Genomic DNA, 18,896 nt, shown 5'->3' with positions numbered 1-18,896 from the left:
TCCACTTCCACCACTCTTGGACAGAGTTCCAGGTCATTACCACCTGCTGTGTAAAAAGATGTGCTTCCTCACATTCCACCCTGCATCTCTTACCCAAATTCTTCAATCTAGTGCCCCCTAGTCCTTGAACCAATAGTTAATGGGAACAGTTTTTCCTCGTCTAACTTAATCTAAGGCTGCCAATCTTGTACACCTCTATTAAAACCTCCCCTCAATCTCCTTTGTTCTGTGAACAAACCCAGCTTTTCCAACCCAACCTTGTAACTAAAAATCCTCCACCCCTGGAACCATTCTGGTAAATCTCCTCTGCACCCTCTCAAGGGCCTTCACATCCTTCCTGAAGTGTGGTGACCAGAACTGGATGCAATACTCCAGTTGGGGCCTAACTAGAGCTTTATAAAAGGTTCAGCATAACTTCCCTGCTTTTGTACTCAATGCCTCTATTTATGAAGCCCAAGAACCCAAATGCTTTACTAACCATTCTCCATGTCCTGCCACCTTCAAACATCAATGCCTATGCACCCCCAGGTCCCTCAGTTCCTACACACCCTTTAGAACTGTGCCATTAAGTACATTTGGCCTCTCCCTATTCCTTCTGCCAAAATGCATCACTGCACACTTGTGAAATGGGACCAGTAGGGGGAACATTGGTAGATTTAGCATTAGGATACATTAACCATCTTAGAGGGAATATGGAACCACTAATTGTGGGGAACCAGAGCATGTTGGATACCTGGTCATTGTTCTGGGAAAGTTGTACAACCCATAATTGCCTCCACATCTGTGTACACATGCTGTCCTTGCTTCACGAATCAAGAGTGAAGGATGTGACTGGAGAGATGGGACAGGATGCCAAATCATGAGAACTGGCAGCTTCAAGGCTGGAGAGGAGATGGCAGGAGAATGTCAGTGGGGCAGTACAATCCAGTTTATTGATCAAGCTGCAGACCTGGAATGTGTCAGGGTAGCGGGAACAAATGAGTAATGGTGATTGTATCCTATAAATGCACGTTTCAAATTCTGTTTCACTGTGAAGCCCCTGGATGAACACCAGAAACTTCTCCCGTGCACCATACTTGCTTAAAAACCTTTTACTTTAATCCTGTGGACTGGAGTGGTTATTTTTTCCACAACACTAGTCAATATTGAATTCCATCTGCCACCAGCCTGTGTCCTGTTACAAGCAATTCACATCATCCTCACTGTTTGCCACACCTCCAAGTTTGATATCAGCAAATTGAGATTCTACTCTGTAGTCCAAGATCCAAGCCATAATATATGCAGAGGTCCCAGCACTGACCCTTGGGGACCACCACTATCTACCATCCTCCAGTCTGTAAAGGAACTACTTGCTACAACCTGCTGTCTTTTATCCAATTAGACACTGACCCTCTTATTCCATGAGCCTCAATTTCTTTAACCAGCCTTTTATGTAGTACCTTAAACATTCTTAAAATCCATATAAAATATCCACTGCATTCCCTTCAAAACCTTCTCTGTTACTTCAAAAAAAATTCAATTTGATTAGTCAAGCATGATCTGCCCTTTACAAATCTCTGCTGGCTCCTCTTAATTAACTTGAACCGCGTGTCTGTTGAGATTTTCCCCCCCAATTATGGTTTCTAAAACCATACCCACCACTGATGTTAAACTAACTGGCTTGTAATTGCTAGGACTGTCCTTACACACTTACTTTAAGGGTATCCCTCAATCGGCCATTCTCCAACCCTCTGGCACCTCCCCCATATCCAGTTTCTTTGGGGGGGGGGGGGGGGCGGTGTGATTATGGCAAGCTCCTCTGCTACCTCCATCCCCACTTCCTTCAGCAACCTGGGATGCAAGCCATCCGGACCAAGTGACCTATCTGCCTTAAGCATAGCCAGCCTTTAGTACTCCCCCATGCCTCCCCCACCACAATTTTTAATCTTATCCATTGACTCTACTCTCTCTGCTTCTACTGATATTTTGTCAGATTCTATTTCCTTAGTGAACACTGATACAAAATACTCACTAAGTATACAAGCCTTACCCTGTGTATACTACCCTCTGTCCCTAATAGGGACACCACATCTTGCTACTTACATGCTGGTAGAAGAGGTTCCTTTTATGTTGACTGGCATTCTATTCTCATGTTCTCGCTTTGCCAGTTTTATTTTCCTCTTTCTACCACCACCACCCCCCCAACCCTCCTCAACTTAGAGTATGGCCTGGTTCTCACTCGAGTTCACTTGACATGCATCATACACTCTTGTTTTTGTTTCATCATAATCCCCCTCTCCCTGGTCATCCAAGGAGCCCAGTTTTTGGTTCCCCTACCTTCCACCCTTGTTGGAATGTACTTAGCCTGAATCTGAAGCATCTCTTCCTCAAGGATCACCCATTGTTATGATACAGCTCTTCCTATCCGTGGGGAAGATAGTGAATTCAGGCAATGAGAGCACTTCAAATTTAAAAATGTATCCCATTATCTTTAAGACTTTGGGCACTAACATGCATTAATGACTTAACCAAGAGTATGCAACCTTTGAATTGGTCTCCCAGAGTGTCTCAAGTCCTGTACTATTAAAACTATGGGGTTCATTTTAACTCAACTTGCCCAGTAGGAGCCTGATGCAAATCAGATCACACTTTCCATTGAAGTCATCAGAAGGGAAAAGGTGGTAGGAGCAGGGGAAATCTGGATCTTCTCCCACAAAAACTTAGAGGCTGGGTATCAATGACAATTTCAAAACTGCAATAGGTTTTTGTTAGTGACGAAAACAAGGCAGGTAAATATATAGAGTCAAGATACAGAAGAGCAATGAACCAACAATGGTAGAACAGGCTTGAGGGGCTGAATGGCCTCCCTCCTGTCTGCTCTCATCACACTCGCCCCAGCTTCGGAAACCATTGAAGACATATGAACCCCAAGAGAAAAGTCTCCTACAGAGAACAAGGTTTAAGAATACTGGACCCCAACGAAAAGCAAGACTACCTACAATCAAGGACTCTACAGTGAACTCAAAGCACAGAAAAAAAAAAAAAAACTTGAGATTGCCTCAAACCTCATTTTATTTTCTGTCTCTATTTGCATGTGCGTATCGCGTATGTATGCTAGCATGGGGCATGGCGTGTATTCATAAGCGTTAACCGAGTTAGAGTTTAAGTATTAAGGTTTAATTTCACTTTTCTTTAAAGAAAACCTGGTATGCTCATTTCTTTGCCTTATAATTGGAAAGCTGTGAACAAGGATTCACAAAAGGGGAGCTCAAAACACTTTAAAATAAACCCTGTTAGAATAAGACCAGGCAAAGACAATAAATGACCCCTAGACACCTTTCTCACCTGGTCGCAACAGTATATATATTGGGCTGCAGATTTGTTTAATTACTTAATGTAAATAACCAAGGATCAATCTCAGGATACAGGATGCGCCATTTAGAACAGAGATGAGGAGGAATTTCTTCACTCAGAGGGTGGTGAACCTGTGGAATTCTCCACCGCAGAAGGCAGTGGAGGCTAAGTCATTAAATATATTCAAGGAGATAGATATAATTTCTTAATGCCAAAGGATCAAGGGATATGGGGAGAAAGCAGGAACAGGGTACTGAATTAGATGATCAGCCATGATCTTTTTTGATTGGCAGAGCAGGCCTAAAAAGGGCAGAATGGCCTACTCCTGCTCCTATTTTTTTTCTATGCTTCTATATTCCTTCCTATGCTTCTAATTGTGACAGTTGAGACTTCAGAGCCACCTAGTGGTCACAGACTGCAAATACACCATGACAGTTTACATAGCAAAATTGAATCAGACACTGAGTGGCAAAAATTGACAACAGCAAGTACAGTTTATGCACAGGAAGAGCACATCTTCTATAAAAGAATGATTGTTGCACTAGGAGAATAAGAAATTGCATGAGCTTACTTTTCATTGATCTTTACTCCCACTTTCGCCAAGCCAATATTTTTAGTGCTAGCATCCCTCCCGACTGCCAGTAATACCTGCAAAAATAGAACAAGCTTCGCAAGAACATTCCAAAGCAAACATTTTCCAAGAACTTGAAATGTTCGGCTGTGTAAACAAGGTCATGGACGCTTTCCACTCATTTTCAAGCTTAAAAATCACAAGGGCATTTCACTGAGCTTCACTTGATAGAAACAACCATTAGGTATACAAGTAGAAGCAAGTCCCATTTTCTGATCGTTAAAACATAAACGGAGGACATCCTGGGGGCCCCACTGACCTCTACACCCACACCTAGATTTTTGCAGCTTAAACTAATGGGGGTGGGAGGAACTTTTAAAAAAAAAAGTGATTAAATGGGGCAAGGTGGTTCATCCGGAGCAGCAACACAAACAAACATCAACCAATTGGGCCAAATGGCCTGTTTCTGTGCTACACTTTCTGCATAATTGCCACCATGCCATCCCAGAAGGCAAAGTTCAGTGTCAAGATACAAACTCAAAATATAGCTTTATTCTTCATCACTTACTGTGTTATATTCCTCCTCCATTGTCTCGGAACTGTCTGTAGATTGAGCTGTTACTTTCAGTTTCCCTGGAGTACCTGGTTCAATTTGTTCTATCTGTAAAAAGGAAAAAAGGGGACAAGTTACACAAGTTAAGACAGACATAACTGCAGGCTATTTTACTGTACCATGCAGAGAAATAAAAATCTTTTGAAATTCAATTCCTTGCCACTAAGCAAGAGGTATTTAGGTGCGATCGCTCACATTTAATTCAGCTTTAAAAAAAAAACTTGCATTTATATAGCACCTTTCATGTCCTCAGGATAGCCTAAAGTGCTTTACAGCCAATGAGGTACTTTTGAAGTGTAGTCACTGTTGCAATGCAAGCACACAGCAGCTAATCAGTATAATCAGCAAGTTTGCAGTGACATGAAAATTGGTGGTGTCGTAAATAGTGAGGAGGAAGGCCTTAGATTACAGGAAGATATAGATGGGCTGGTAAGATGAGTGGAGCTGTAGCAAATGGAATTTAATCTTAAGTGAGGTGATGCATTTTGGGAGGACTAAAGGCAAAGGAATATACAAAGGACAGTAGGACCCTAGGAAGTACAAAGGGACCTGGTGTACTTGTTCATAGATCACTGAAGGCAGCAGCACAGGTAGATAAAGGTGGTTAGGAATGCATATGGGATACTTATATTCTATGCATCAGCTAATAAATGCAATAGCAGGGAGGTTATGATGCAGCTATATAAAACGCTAGTTAGGTCACAGCTGGAGTACTGTGTACAGTTCTGGGCACCACAGTATAGGAAGGATGTGATTGCACTGGAGAGGGTGCAAAGGAGATTCACCAGGATGTTGCCTGGGCTGGAGCATTTCAGCTATGAAGAGAGACGATAAGGCTAGGGTTGTTTTCTTTGGAGCAGAGAAGGAACATGATTAAAAGGTACACAAAATTATGAAGGGCATTGATAGGAGGAAATTTTCCCTTCGCAGAGGGGTCAATTACCAGGGGGCATAGATTTAAGGTAAGGGGCAGGAGGTTTAGAGGGGATTTGAGGAAAACAATTTTTCACCCAGGTTGGAATCTGGAACGCACTGCCTGAAGGAGTGGTAGAGGCAGGAACATTTAAGTAGTATTTAGATGGGTACTTGAAACGCCATAGCATACAAGGCTACAGGCCAAGTGCTGGAAAATGGGATTAGAATAGTTAGGTGCTTGATGGCCAGCACTGACACAATGGGCCGAAGGGCCTGTTTGTACTGTATAACTGACTCTATAGCAAGGTGATATGACCAGATAGCCATGTCAGTTGAGGGATTAAAATACTGACCAGGGAGGAACCCCCATCCTTCAAAATAGCACCATGGAATAAGACATGTCCAACCAAGAGGGCTGATGGGGCTCGATTTAACTTATTTGAAGGACAGCATCTCTAACAGTGCAGCACTCCCTGAATTACATGCTCAAGTGTCAAGAGGGTCTTGAAGCCATGATCTTAATCAGTGGCTAGAGTGCTAAATGGAACCATGGTCAACAAAGCATACTAAGTCTGTTGAACATACTTGGGGGAAGATTTTACCATTTAATACACACAAGGAACTTGGTCAGTGTCTGTTTTTCAGCCTGTGCATTTACATAATTAACTAAAATGATAGACACTAAACATGTGGGGATACAATGAAGCCACTACTTAACACAGCACCCTTCACTGCTCCAACTCCAACATATGCACACACCAGCTGAATGATTACAATGCTTACCTTAGATGGCACAAACTGCCTAATGATTTTGACTCCATGGGACTCCAGGTAGTCCCCAACCTGGTTTGCCATTTGCTGGTCAAATCCCCGGAGCAGGATGGAGCGAACCATCACAGTCACGTCCAGCCCAAGTCCTGCAAGAAACCCTGCACACTCCAGTGCCACGTAGGAAGCTCCAACCACCAGGGTCTTTCCAGGGCAATAGGGGAGTGAGAACAAATCGTCACTGGAATTAACATGAAAGCAGAATGAGAAAGTCTGATCATTTATCTGGATATTTAGAAAAAGAGACTTGCATTTATTATAGGGCCTTTCGTGACCTTAGCACATCTCAACTACTTTACAGCCAATGGAATACTTTTGGAATTGTAATAAGCAAACATGGCAGCCAATTTGTACACAGCAAGCTCCCAAACAGCAATGCCTCAATGACCAGATAATCTGTTTTGAGATGTTGATTGAGGGATATAGACATTAGACAGGACATCAGCGAGAATACCTCTGCTCTTCAACCCAAAAAAAAAAGTGCCACGAGATCTTTTACATTCACCAGAGGGGGACAGAATCCGTTTAACATTGCACCCAAAAGACAGCACCTCAGACTGTGCAGCACTCGCTCAGTGCAGCTCTGGAGTGTTAGCTTAGATTTTTGTGCTCAAGCCTCTGGAGAGAGACTTCAACCCACAACCTTCTGATTCAGAGGCAAGAGCATTACCCACTGAGCCACAGCTGATAGATACCCTGATGACATCTTTCACAATAAATCAATGCAAGGGTTTTCTTCTGCATCTATTTAGATTCTTAAGAGGCAGGGTCACATCCAAGATCAATTTCCTCAGTTCCCATCCCATAAACTATTGCTGGCTTCCTTACCTTCCTTACTAGCCCTGCCCTCGTCCCCCAAAGCACTGAATTCAAAATTCTTGTGCTCAATTACAAATCCCTCCACACCCACCATCTCTGCAACCTCCTCTAGTCCTGCTCATCATTGTGCCTTATGTTACAGAAAGTGGAGCGGAGGGAGAAGTAAGAGTTGCCTTGGTCCCCCACATGCTGCGAAGCTCTCAAAATCTTGCAACTTTCTATCTCACTTCATTTAATAGCCACCTCAAAACCATGCTGAGACATTCCTTGGCCCACCTCCCCTAGTGTATCTCCATTACTGCTCAGTGTGCTTTAAGAAGCACTTGTTAAAAAATTATTTCATGGGATGCGGGTGTCACAGGCAAGGCCAGCATTTGCTGCCCATCCCTAATTGCCATTGATAACGGAGTGGCTTACTAGACCATTTCAGAGGGCAGTTCAGTGTCAACCACATTGGGTCTGGAGTCACATGGGCCAGACAAGCAGATTTCCTTCAGCTGGGTTTTTAAAACAATAATCTGGTAGTTTACGGTCACTATTTGTGATGCTTTTTAAAAAAATTCCCAGTTTATTTGATTAACTGAATTTAAATTCCCCAGCTACCATGGTGGAATTGAATACTAGTCCAGTACATAACTTCTATGCTACTATACCTTGCTTGATGAAACAGCTGGTCTTTTCCTGCCCATATATTAAAATGCAATTCAGAATAAACAGCATAACAGATGGTTATGAGTACCTGGTAATGCAATGCTCCTTATCGCCTGGTACTCCCAGGTACCGGGGCCTCTCTCCAGTGGCTATGATGAATGTTTCTGCAGTGTAAAAGGTTTCCTTTCCTTTTTTATTGGTTGCCTAAAAAAAAAAAAAAAAATTAGTTTAGTAAATTTACTAGAATACCCCCAAAAGGGTTAGCTACGAGAAGTGAACAAACAAACTAGGGTTTTATTTCCTGGAATTTAGAAGGTGAAGGGGAAATTTGACCAAAGTTCAAAAAAATTTAAAAGGGAAACAGCAAGGGTAGATTGGGATGAACTATTTCTGTTGGATGGCAAGTTTAGAACCAGACCTTTCCAGGAGTAAAATTAGGGAAACTTCTCACAAAAGGGTGTTAGAAGTTTACAACTCTTCTGCAAATGGCCATTGTTAGATTTTAAAATCTGAGTTATTGATTTTTGTTAATTGAAATTCATTAAGGGATGGGGCAAAGGCAAGTATATGGAGTTAGGTCATAGATCAGCCATGATCTTATTGAATGGCAGAACAGGCTTGAGGGGCCAAATGGCCTCTTCCGATATTTGTAAAATTGCTCATCACCATGCCAAATACTTTCTTTGGTCAATCACCCATGCTCCCCAGTGACTCAACTGTAAAGCCACTATTAGGAGTAGAGTTTCCATTTTGGACACAGATGTGTTGGTTTTCCAACTGGACGTCATGATTCAAGTTTCTGCTCATTGGGCAATCACAAAATGTTAAATCTTCCATGAACCAGAGCAACGGGGCAGCGTAATAGAACATAATTGTTGTTTTTTGCATTAAAAATATTGAAGTATTTAGATGCAACCAGGTTTATTAATACAGCTGAAATGAGGGGTTATCAAAAAGCAACATTAACAGCATCCATCACTTGATCAATCGTATTTCAAACAAAAACTAGAGCTCTTTTTCTTTTGGGCCTCCTTATCTCGAGAGACAATGGATACGCGCCTGGAGGTGGTCAGTGGTTTCAAACAAAAACTAGAGCTATTTACTAGGTTTTGGTGTACTCTAGTTTTAGTCAATTAGATTTTTTTTAAACTCAAATTAAAACATTCCTTTAAAAAGTTTAAAGAACCTCCTCAAACTCTCAATTGGAGGAAATTCACCAGTTATTATTCCAATCGGGCAGCATGACTAGTTTTGTGGGTAGGACCCGCTACCAACATTTTTTTTTAATAAAAAGTGTTAGAGAAAACATGACCTATGCTGGATGTGGTGTGTTTAAATTTGCCACTTTTCTGGCTGATTTCCAGTCAGATTGCACAGTTCAGTGCCAGCTAGCAGTAACAGAGTGCTGTATGACTATGACTATAACTAACTCTTGGCCACCATCTCTGATCCAAGGTTTGATTCTTTCTGTGTGATACTAGAAAGGTGGTATGAAAGCTACAGTTAGCCACAAAGGCCATGTTACAGAAACAATAACGAACAAACTTGCATGCATATAGTGCATCTCATGACCTCAGGTCATCCCAAAGCAATTCACAACCAACTTTTGAAGTGCAGTCACTGCTGCAATATAGGAAGCACAGTAAAGTTCAAAAAAGTGTTGGCTATGGGATAAATATTGGCCAAGACACTGGGAGGACTACCTTGCAGGGCCTCGATTTAATGTCTCACCTAAATGAGATGAGGGGAACACTGCCTCAGAGTGTCAGCCTAGATTGTGTGCTCAACACTGGAGCAAAGTTCAAGATTAGGGTTGTTCCAAATATTCCTTAAAAACTCAAAATCATTGTTTATGGAACCAGAAGGAGCAGGACTGCCTTAAAACACATATGCTCCAACCTTAAATACACTGCACCCGACCCCACCCCCCCCCCCAAATGATGTTCTACCCTTCCCACACAGTGGGACTTCAGTGTAGGCAGTGAGACAAGCAACCAGATAGTCATTGTTAAAATTGGGCCAGCAGCTGGTGGCAGCACCAGAATCTCACCTAAATAATGAGAACTGAAGCCCAATTTTGGGCGTCCTTCTTGGTTCAGCTGCACATTGCTACTTTTGCACCAAAAACTGGGTGTTGACTAATTTCTACTCTTAGGATTAATGGGGTGAAACTTGATGGAAACAAAATTCAGGACAAAGCTACAGACCAAATGGAATTGATACAAGACCAAGGCCTCCTTGATCAACTTTCAATCCTGTTGGTAATTAAAGGGCTCAATGACAGACAAGAGTTTAAGTCAATTGTTCATTGACATGGCTTGCAGAAATATTAAAAGGGGTTATTCTGTTATGAGACATGTCCGGTGAGGAACAGTGCTGGCAGGGAGTGTAGGCTGGGAAATCATTGGTCCTCTAACTAGCCAGCAATCCTTACACAGGTCATGCCATGGAGTGCACCTGATCGCAGGATTAGTCCTTAAAACTCATAACGCTTATCACCACCTCAACAAATCTGACAAGAGAAAGGTGCAAACTAAGTAAAAGTCTGCCCAAGAGGGATTAGTCTACACCAACCAAGTTTTGTTACAACTGTACAGGGTGTTGGTGAAATCACACCTAGGAGTACGGTGTACAGGTTTTGGTCTCCTTACTTGAGGGATATACTTGCATTGGAAGTAGTTCAGAGAAGGTTCACTGGGCAGATTCCTGGGATGAAGGGGTTGTCTTACGAGGATATGTTGAGCCTATACTCATTGGGGCCAAGAAACGCAAGAGGTGATCTTATTGAAACATGCAAGATTCTGAGGGTTCTTGACAGGGTAGATGCGGAGAATCTTACCCCTTATGGATAATCTAGAACTACAGGGCACAGTTTCAAAATAAGGGGTCTCCCATTCGAGAGATACGAGGAGGAATTTCTTCTGAAGGTCATTAGTTTTTGGAATTCACTTCCCCAGAGAGCAGTAGAGACTGGGTCACTGAATATATTCAAGGCCAAGTTAGATAGATTTTTGATCTAGAAGTCAAGAGTTATGGGGGCTGGCAAGAAAGTGGAGTGAAGGCCATAATCAAATCAACCATGATCTTATTGAGTATCAGAGCAAACTTGATATGCCCAATGGCCTACTGCTCCTATTTCTTAGGTTATTCTTATGATCTTAGAAGGTAAGGGAGCAGGCACATGGGAACATGATCTCAAAGTTCCCCACTAAACCACACACTTCAAAATACATTACCTTTCTTTCATTGTTCCTGGATCAAAATCCTGAACTCCCTCCTTAACAGCAAATGTCAGTGTACCTACACTGTTCAACATGCTGGCTCACCAACATCTTCAAGGGCAATTAGGGACAGGCAATAAATGCCAACAAAACCCACATCCCAGTGAATGAATGCATTAAAAATTAGAATTATGACAGGATATAGCAGGGGGGGAAAACTGTTGAATCATGTGCAATAGGGAATTGGCATTGGAATTTTTCTACATGGTGAAACTACTCTCAGATCAGGAGGTTTAGGATTTTGACAATAGAAGAATGGTGATAGACATCCAAGTCAGGATGGTGTGGGACTTGGAGGTATTGGCGTTCCCATGTGTCTGCTGCCTTTGTCCTTCTAGGTTGGGGTGTTGCAGGTTTGTGAAGTGTTGCCGAAGAAGCCTAGGCAAGTTGCAGCCAATAGTACAATGAGGGTGGTGGCTGAGCCACTTTGTTTGAATTCAAAATTTCGAGCTGACTGTTACATTCATTAGCACTACTCTCAAAAGAAATTGGGTACATTTACAATTCATGCAGCAGATACCTTGATCTTGTGAAGTCCAACAAACTCCCCATAGGCATTCACATACGTAACGGCATTTTCCCTTAAAGAAACTCGGTAACCCCAGTTCAAGGAGCCTATGTAACTCTGAATAGCTTCTTTCATAGTTGTCCAGTTGTGGTGGACTAGAGAAAACAAAAAGGTTACTTTGTGGTGGGTGCAATTTTATTTGGGCTTGAAACTTTGTGCATGAGGGGAACAAACGGGCAGTAAACATTTTTGAAAAAGGTTACTTCCAAATGCAATGAAGTGTAAATATAGCAAGCATTGGAGGCTCACACACTGGGTCCAGGATCACAGAAGAGAGGATAGAGGCCTGGTTCACAGTGCTTCCAAATTTCCAAACATTAAAATTCATGGCTAACATTTTGAGCATCACAAGACCAGCACACTGACTTCCAAACTCAATATTCTGACCTGTGCTTCTCATGAGCCAGGCTCTAAACTAAAAGCCATCAGTCTAATACACTTAAAAAAACATTCTAAAATTTCCTCTAACTTGTACATAAAACAAAGCGTGAATGGCGTACATATGGGATGGAGAACTGGATGGTCACATTCTGGACATGCGACCCTCACTGCCCAATATTCCACTTGTGTGATGTTATTCCCCTTTAGCAATTGGCTGTATGTCTGCCCCATGATACCTTAGCATCAAAAGCTCATTCTCTAAAAATTTATTAAACACCAGTATATTTGTGAGATCAAAGTTCCTGTTAATAATGATTAGACTGCTTTTTTTAAAAAAAAAAAATTCATTTATGGGATGTGGGCATCGCTGGCCAGGCCAGCATTTATTGCCCATTCCTAATTTCCCTAACTAAGTGGCTTGCTAGGCCATTTCAGAGGGCAGTTAAGAGTTAACCACATTGCTGAGGGTCTGGAGTCACATGTAGGCCAGACCAGGTAAGGACAGCAGATTTCCTTCCCTAAAGGACATTAGTGAACCAGATGGGTTTTTACAACAATCAACAATGGTTTCATGGCCATCATTAGACTAGCTTTTTAACTCCAGGTTTATTAATCGAATTCAAATTCCACCTTCTGCTGTGGTGGGATTTGAACCCATGTCCCCAGAGCAATACCCTGGGTCTCTGGGTTACTAGCCCAATGACAATACCACTACGCCACCACCTCCCTTATTGTTTGGACAATTATGCAACAGCAATGAACAGAGGACTGGGCAACAGTCTCCATCCCCCCCCCCCCCCCCTGGTTTGAAACATGTAGAAGCTCTACTCGAATGGTATCAGTAAGTTTAGCATACAGGGCAGCATGTAAACCAGAGACTGAAGCAGAGCCAGACAGACAGTTTAGCTAAGGGCCTTCACTGACAAGAATTACAATATCACAAGATAATTATGGATGAGGAATGCCATTTGTCCTATTTCAGCTCATAAGCAGAAAGGCCCTATAACTTACCCCACACCACCCTGCCAATCACAGCACCCAGTTGTTTTAGATGATTTTTAGAGCTTCCCACCCCTTCCATTCTACATGTTCAGTGAGAAATAGTTCCTAAAGGCAGACCTAAATTTGCCTTTTACCACTTTGAACCAGAGTTCCCTCATCCTAATCTTGAAACTTGGGTAAATCCATTTTCTGGATTGAAACAGTCCTCTACCTCAATAAGGTCACCTCTCAGACAAATTTATCTGGCCTTTCCTCAGAACTCATTCATCCAATTCTGGGAATCATCACTCCCAGCCTCATCACTCCCACCTACACCACCTCCAGGGTTTGAGGTGCCATTTCACAGGGGCACAATATAGTTTAAGCAGGAGTTGTATTCTTCTGCTGTAGCTATATAGTTTGGCGTTGCACTCATTGTTGGCTGCTGCTCCATGGTGGTTGCATAGGTTGAACACCAGGTTTACTAAAACCTCAATCTTTCAACAACAATCAAACCATTTACAGGTACTTATAGGGCCATTTTTCTCTTCCTCAGTGCTGTATTTTTCATTGATCCATTTTAAATTTTGCCCACCACTGAACAGATAAAGCAGGTGAAACTATCATTTTGCAATTCCCCTCAGATTCAACTGCACTTCCTAAGTTTGGTATCAAAGCTGAAGACTTTGCATGGAGTTTCTGAATGCAAGTCTTCAATGAAGCATTAATACCAACACTGATCCCTAGTGCACTTCACTCAGCAATTTCTCCCCCATCCCAACATAATTCGAATTAGAAACTGCTTCTTCCTACATTTCAATCAAGTTTCCAAAGGGTAGAACATGGGAGACCAGCCAAGAGTGCATTGGAATAGTCAAGTCTGGAGGTAACAAAGGCATGGATGAGGGTTTCAGATAAGCTGGGACAGGGTCAAAGTTAGAGGTGGAAGTAGGCAGTCTTAAATGAAGACATGAACACATGGTCAGAAGCTCATCTCAGGATCAAATACAACACCAAGGTTGCAAAGAGACTGGTTTAGTCTCAGACAATTGCCAAGAAGGATCGACTCCGCAGCTAGGAAATAAAGTCCTAAAACAATGGCTTTAGTCTTCCCAATGTTTATTGCATAACAGTTTGCTACAACACCTTCCATTTATCAAAGTGCCTTTAATGTAATAAAACATTCTAAAAGGCACTTCACAACTGCACTTCTGTTACCAAACCAAATTTGACACCAAGTCAGATAAGGATACCCCCAAAGCTTGGTCAGAGAGGGGAGTTTTAAAAGGAGTGACTTAAAAAGGAAGAGGTGCAGAGGGGCTTCGGGAGGAAATTCCAGAGCTGAGGGCAGAGATAGCTGAAAGCACGGCTGCCAATAGTGGAGTGATGTAAATTGGGGATATGCAAGAGGAGAATTTTGGAGCAGCACATATGAATGGTTGTAGTTAGAGTGGAGTTAGAGACAGGAGAGATGATTTGTGGAAGGGATTTAAAAACCAAGGTTGAGAATTTTAAAATTGAAGCATTGCCAGCCTGAGAGGCAATGTAGATCTGCAGGCACAGGGCTGATGGGTGAATAGGACTTGGTGCAAGTTAGGATATGGGCAGAGTTTTGGATAAACTCCAGTTTGGAAGGTGAAATGGAATGGTGCCAGCCAGGACAGTTTTGGAATAGTGAAGTCTAGAAGTAACAAAGGCATGGATAAGGGTTTCATCAACTGTCAGGCAACGACCATCTCCAACAAGAGAAACTAACCATCTCCCCCTTGACATTCAATGGCATTACAATCACTGAATCCCCCAACATCAACATACTAGGGGCTACCACTGTCCATAAACCAAACTGCAGTAGCCATATTAACACCATGGCTCTAAGAGCAGATCAGAGGCTACGAATCCTGCAGCATGTGACTCACCTCCTGACTCCCCAAAGCCTGCCCACCATCTACAAGGCACAAGTCAGGAGTGCGATGGAATACTCTCCACTTGCCTGGATGGGTGCAGCTCTAACTCAAGAAGCTCGACACCATCCAGGACAAAGCAGCCCACTTGATTGGCACCCCATCCACAAACATTCATTCCCTCCACCACTGATGTACAGTGGCAGCAGTGTGTACTATCTACAAGATGCACTGCAGCAACACATCTAGGCGACTCAGGCAGCACCTTCCAAACCCAAGACCTCTACCACCTAGAAGAACAAGGGCAGATGATGTATGGGAACACCACCACCTGCAAGTTCCCCTCCAAATCACACAGCATCCGTGGAACTATATCATCGTTCCTTCACTGTCACTGGGTCAAAATCCTGGAACTCCCTTCTTATTAGCACTGTGGGTGTACCTACCCCACATGAACTGCAGAAGTTCAAGATGACAGCTCACCACCACCTTTCCATGGGCAATTAGGGATGGACAATAAATGCTGGGATGGACAATGATGCCCATATCCCATGGAGCAATAAAATGAGCTGAGCTGGGATGGAGACAGGTGATGTCATGAAGTTGGAAATATGCAGTCCTGATGATGAACAATGAGATTGGATGCACAACTATGGCAATTTTAAAATACTGTAGCTACAATCTCTACTTCACATCTCCAGTCTTGCAGTTTTCATTCACAAACCTTTCTCATCAAAAGTCCAGCCATATTTCCTGGCATCCTGCAGACTTTGATGCAGAATTGCTGCTTGGTGCATCAGCTTCTTTGGGATACAGCCCACATTGACGCATGTCCCGCCAAGACCTGATCAGTGGGGAAAAAAAAAATTTGGTGATACATCATAAAACAAGCTTTCCTTCTCTTTAAATTCTAGAAGTCACAAACTTTCATACATAAAACTGACGCCAAGGTATAATTTGGAGAAATATTCAGGCCGATTCAGCCTCGTCAGATAGAAGTCAGATCACAAAAACAAGAGGGTAATTTAGTGGGTTCCTGCTGCCAGCTGCCACGTCTCACCCACCAGCAGTATGCATTAGAACCAGGCGCATACTGCCCACCAGTTCAGAATCATACTGCACAGAAGGAGGCCATTCAGCCCACCATCACCACGCTGGCTCTTTGAAACGGCTATTCAATTAGTCCTACTGCAAGAGTCAGTAATATTTTAAATTGAAATTTGTGGTGGAGACTTGCAAGGCTATTCAACTCAGGAAGCTGTACTGTATACAGGTGTACAGAAAACTGACTAGCATGCATTGCCAAGGCTAAAAGAGCTTGGAGCTAAAATAACCTGTTGACAGCTGCCAGTTGTTTTCATTGGACAGTCATTGATAAAAAAAAAACACTTAAGGGTATGGAATATTTAGCAAAAAGGCAAAATCAATACACAGACATAGTATCAAAGCAAAATATAGCTTTGAAGCAAGTTAGAACTTTGGAGAAGCTACATGTACCCAAAAACATGGAGTCATGGTGTCTGGAAACAAGATAAGAGACTGACATGTGCTAATTCAGCTGGCCTAAGTTGTCCAAAGGGTTTTAAAAAGCTGCAAGAGTAGGGTGCTAGAAGTCCATTTTAACAAAGATCCTGGCACCAATTACCACACCTTTCCCCACCCTCCCCCAACCTTTTCCCTTTCAGGTAGGTGATCTTTCGGGGTCTGAAGAGGTTACATCTCCCAGGAGGTCAAAGAAAGCACACACTGAAGTATCTGGTTTGCGGCTAAAACAGAAAGGGGGGGGGGGGGGGGGAGGGGAGAAAAAGAAAGGCGGGAGAGCGAAACTCCTGTGGAAACAACTTTTCCGTGAATGAGTGGTCAATCTATGGAACAGACTCCCTCAGGAGATGGTGGAAGCAGTCATTCAAATGCAAATTAGCTTTCAGAAGATGGCATTTTGGGACACAGTCATTTAAGACATGGCATGTATTGCGTGTGTAGCAGGCATGGGAGAAACAGGTGGCTTTGGACCTATAGTTCCAAAATTGGAGTCTTTCCTTCCCTCATTTCTGGGTCTGAGGTAGACTAATTGACAGAGATTGATTGCACAATGGACAGAGTTACAGGCCAGTGACTACCTTGATGCAAGGCGGCAAACTGGATGGACCTTCAGAATTGGCAGATGGTAAAAGACCCATGACCTTAAATCAAAGAATGGGAGTTAATTATTTGAGTGCCTTGTAAAATGTTAAATGAAGAAACATCATGAAAGAAAAGACAGTTGCCAAGACCCTGGAAATCCATTAAAAAATGCACTAGTTTTATCAGGTGAAAAGATATAGGAGAGCATTGTTGAAGTGTATTCCCCAGGGCAGAGGCACCTGCAATAAATACTATGTGGATAACTAATAACATATAATTCTAGTGAGCAATGAAATGTTTGCAGGGCATCATGGGACTCAGCCAACTTGACCACATCCCTTACAAGGAATGATTCACATAAATTCAGCAGAGTCTGATCAAGTGGCCTCTAGCAGATGCCCTTATGAAACGTCGACAAAGATGGAATGCTGACAGTCACCAGCCTGTAACAAGGTTAAGATAAGATGTTATGTATACATAAGGCCCAAGGACGGTGAAGCAGGGGATCTGGAAGACATCATGTACACATGAGTAACCCTTAGCTGTCCAAGAGCATGAGCTGACCATGCAGTCCCCCAATGTATAGTAACCCATTTCATTGCTTCTACTAATCAATGTATATAATTTATAATCACTATGATTGGACTATGTCCAGCCGGGATGGGCTGAGTAACTGTTCAATACTTACAGTTTCAATGATTTTCCTTTGTTCGGTGGAGAGGAATCTGGATTACCCAGTGACCTGATCCCCGCCAGCGTAACCCAATAAACTGTTTGATGTTTGGAGCAGACCAGAGTGTCGAGTGATTCTTTCAGATTCATTCCCACTAACAATTGGCATAGTCGGCAGAATCAGGTGTAAGTCAGCTCTTCTGTAACCCCAATACCCCAATCATCCAGCCTGAGCCTGAATGAAGAGGACTTAGTCCCACGTGATGGTCAGGATCAAGTGGGCAAAGGGAACTAAGGGACCAAGGGGGAGTTGGCTGGAGCCTGATTCCGAACTTGAGACAAACAGGATTCAGTCGTTTGATACCATCAGAAGTACCGGGTGAATATATTTACTCATAAGTACTGCTAAAAACTTATCCCGGGACCGACTGGTGTTCAGCGACCAACGAATTTCAAACCTGTGAACAGGGTCTGACCAACAGTCAAAAGGGTGGTAGGTAGTTTGTTAAGATACGTAGAGCACTGCCGGTAATTGTTTAAAGTATTTAATTATATCATAAGCTTGTTGTACGAAATACTGACGGACTTGTGATCAGACGGTTAGCCAGGAGACGGTCTACTACAAGTTGCACTAGATCGAAAGCGGACCTCAGTAGATTTCTAACGGTTCTAGTCCTATCCAAAAATGGCCAGTGAAAAGATGGAGCTCGAGCAGGGACCAGAGGGTTCCCTTACGTGTTATTTGGCAGTTCAGAACAAGAAACTTATCGATAAGATGATTAAATCTAATTGGAATCCCCACGACCCTGCTGCAAAACAAAGGGAGTGGTGACAAAAAGAAAAGCATTCACTAAGTTTATGGCAGAGTGACAACAAAGACTGTTTGAGTAAAAACAAGTTACTGTTCTTTGATTCACGTATGAATGTTGGAAGCGTATACAAATGAATTGAATGCCCCTGGGATGTACAGCTTGTGTTCTGTAGAACTGACTGTCTTTAACTCTGTTGTCTGGCTTTAATGTTGAAAGCACGAGTCTATTAAGTTGTTTGGAATTGAATGAGTGTGAAAAGTGATTGTTGAGTGTATTCATTTCAATTTAAGATTGTGCACCCAGGAATGGGATATAAACTTGAATTATAATTTTAAGTTAATGTTTTATTTTTTTTAAAGTTGGTTTTGCAACTGTAAAAGGCAATGAACAATTTTCTAAGAGATAAGCTTCAGCCTTGAAGGTGCGAAGATGTCTGGCAGAAATCC

General features: G+C 42.6%; 1 protein-coding gene across 2 annotated transcripts in view; it reads right to left on the bottom strand.

The window, feature by feature from the left end:
- Window positions 1–18,896, bottom strand: part of LOC137379467 (thioredoxin reductase 1, cytoplasmic-like) — a 44,147-nt gene that overhangs the window by 11,741 nt on the left and 13,510 nt on the right. For both annotated transcript variants that reach the window (XM_068050326.1, XM_068050325.1), the window contains 6 exons: window positions 15,567–15,686; window positions 11,532–11,674; window positions 7,819–7,934; window positions 6,216–6,441; window positions 4,473–4,565; window positions 3,905–3,981 (listed from right to left, as the gene is read on the bottom strand). In XM_068050326.1, coding sequence (XP_067906427.1) covers window positions 3,905–3,981; window positions 4,473–4,565; window positions 6,216–6,441; window positions 7,819–7,934; window positions 11,532–11,674; window positions 15,567–15,686 — 775 coding nt within the window. The remainder of the gene's footprint in view (window positions 1–3,904; window positions 3,982–4,472; window positions 4,566–6,215; window positions 6,442–7,818; window positions 7,935–11,531; window positions 11,675–15,566; window positions 15,687–18,896) is intronic.

The sequence above is a fragment of the Heterodontus francisci genome, chromosome 18 (genome assembly GCF_036365525.1).
Source record: "Heterodontus francisci isolate sHetFra1 chromosome 18, sHetFra1.hap1, whole genome shotgun sequence".
Lineage (NCBI taxonomy): Eukaryota > Metazoa > Chordata > Chondrichthyes > Heterodontiformes > Heterodontidae > Heterodontus > Heterodontus francisci.
This window is presented reverse-complemented; position numbering and strand designations above follow the sequence as displayed.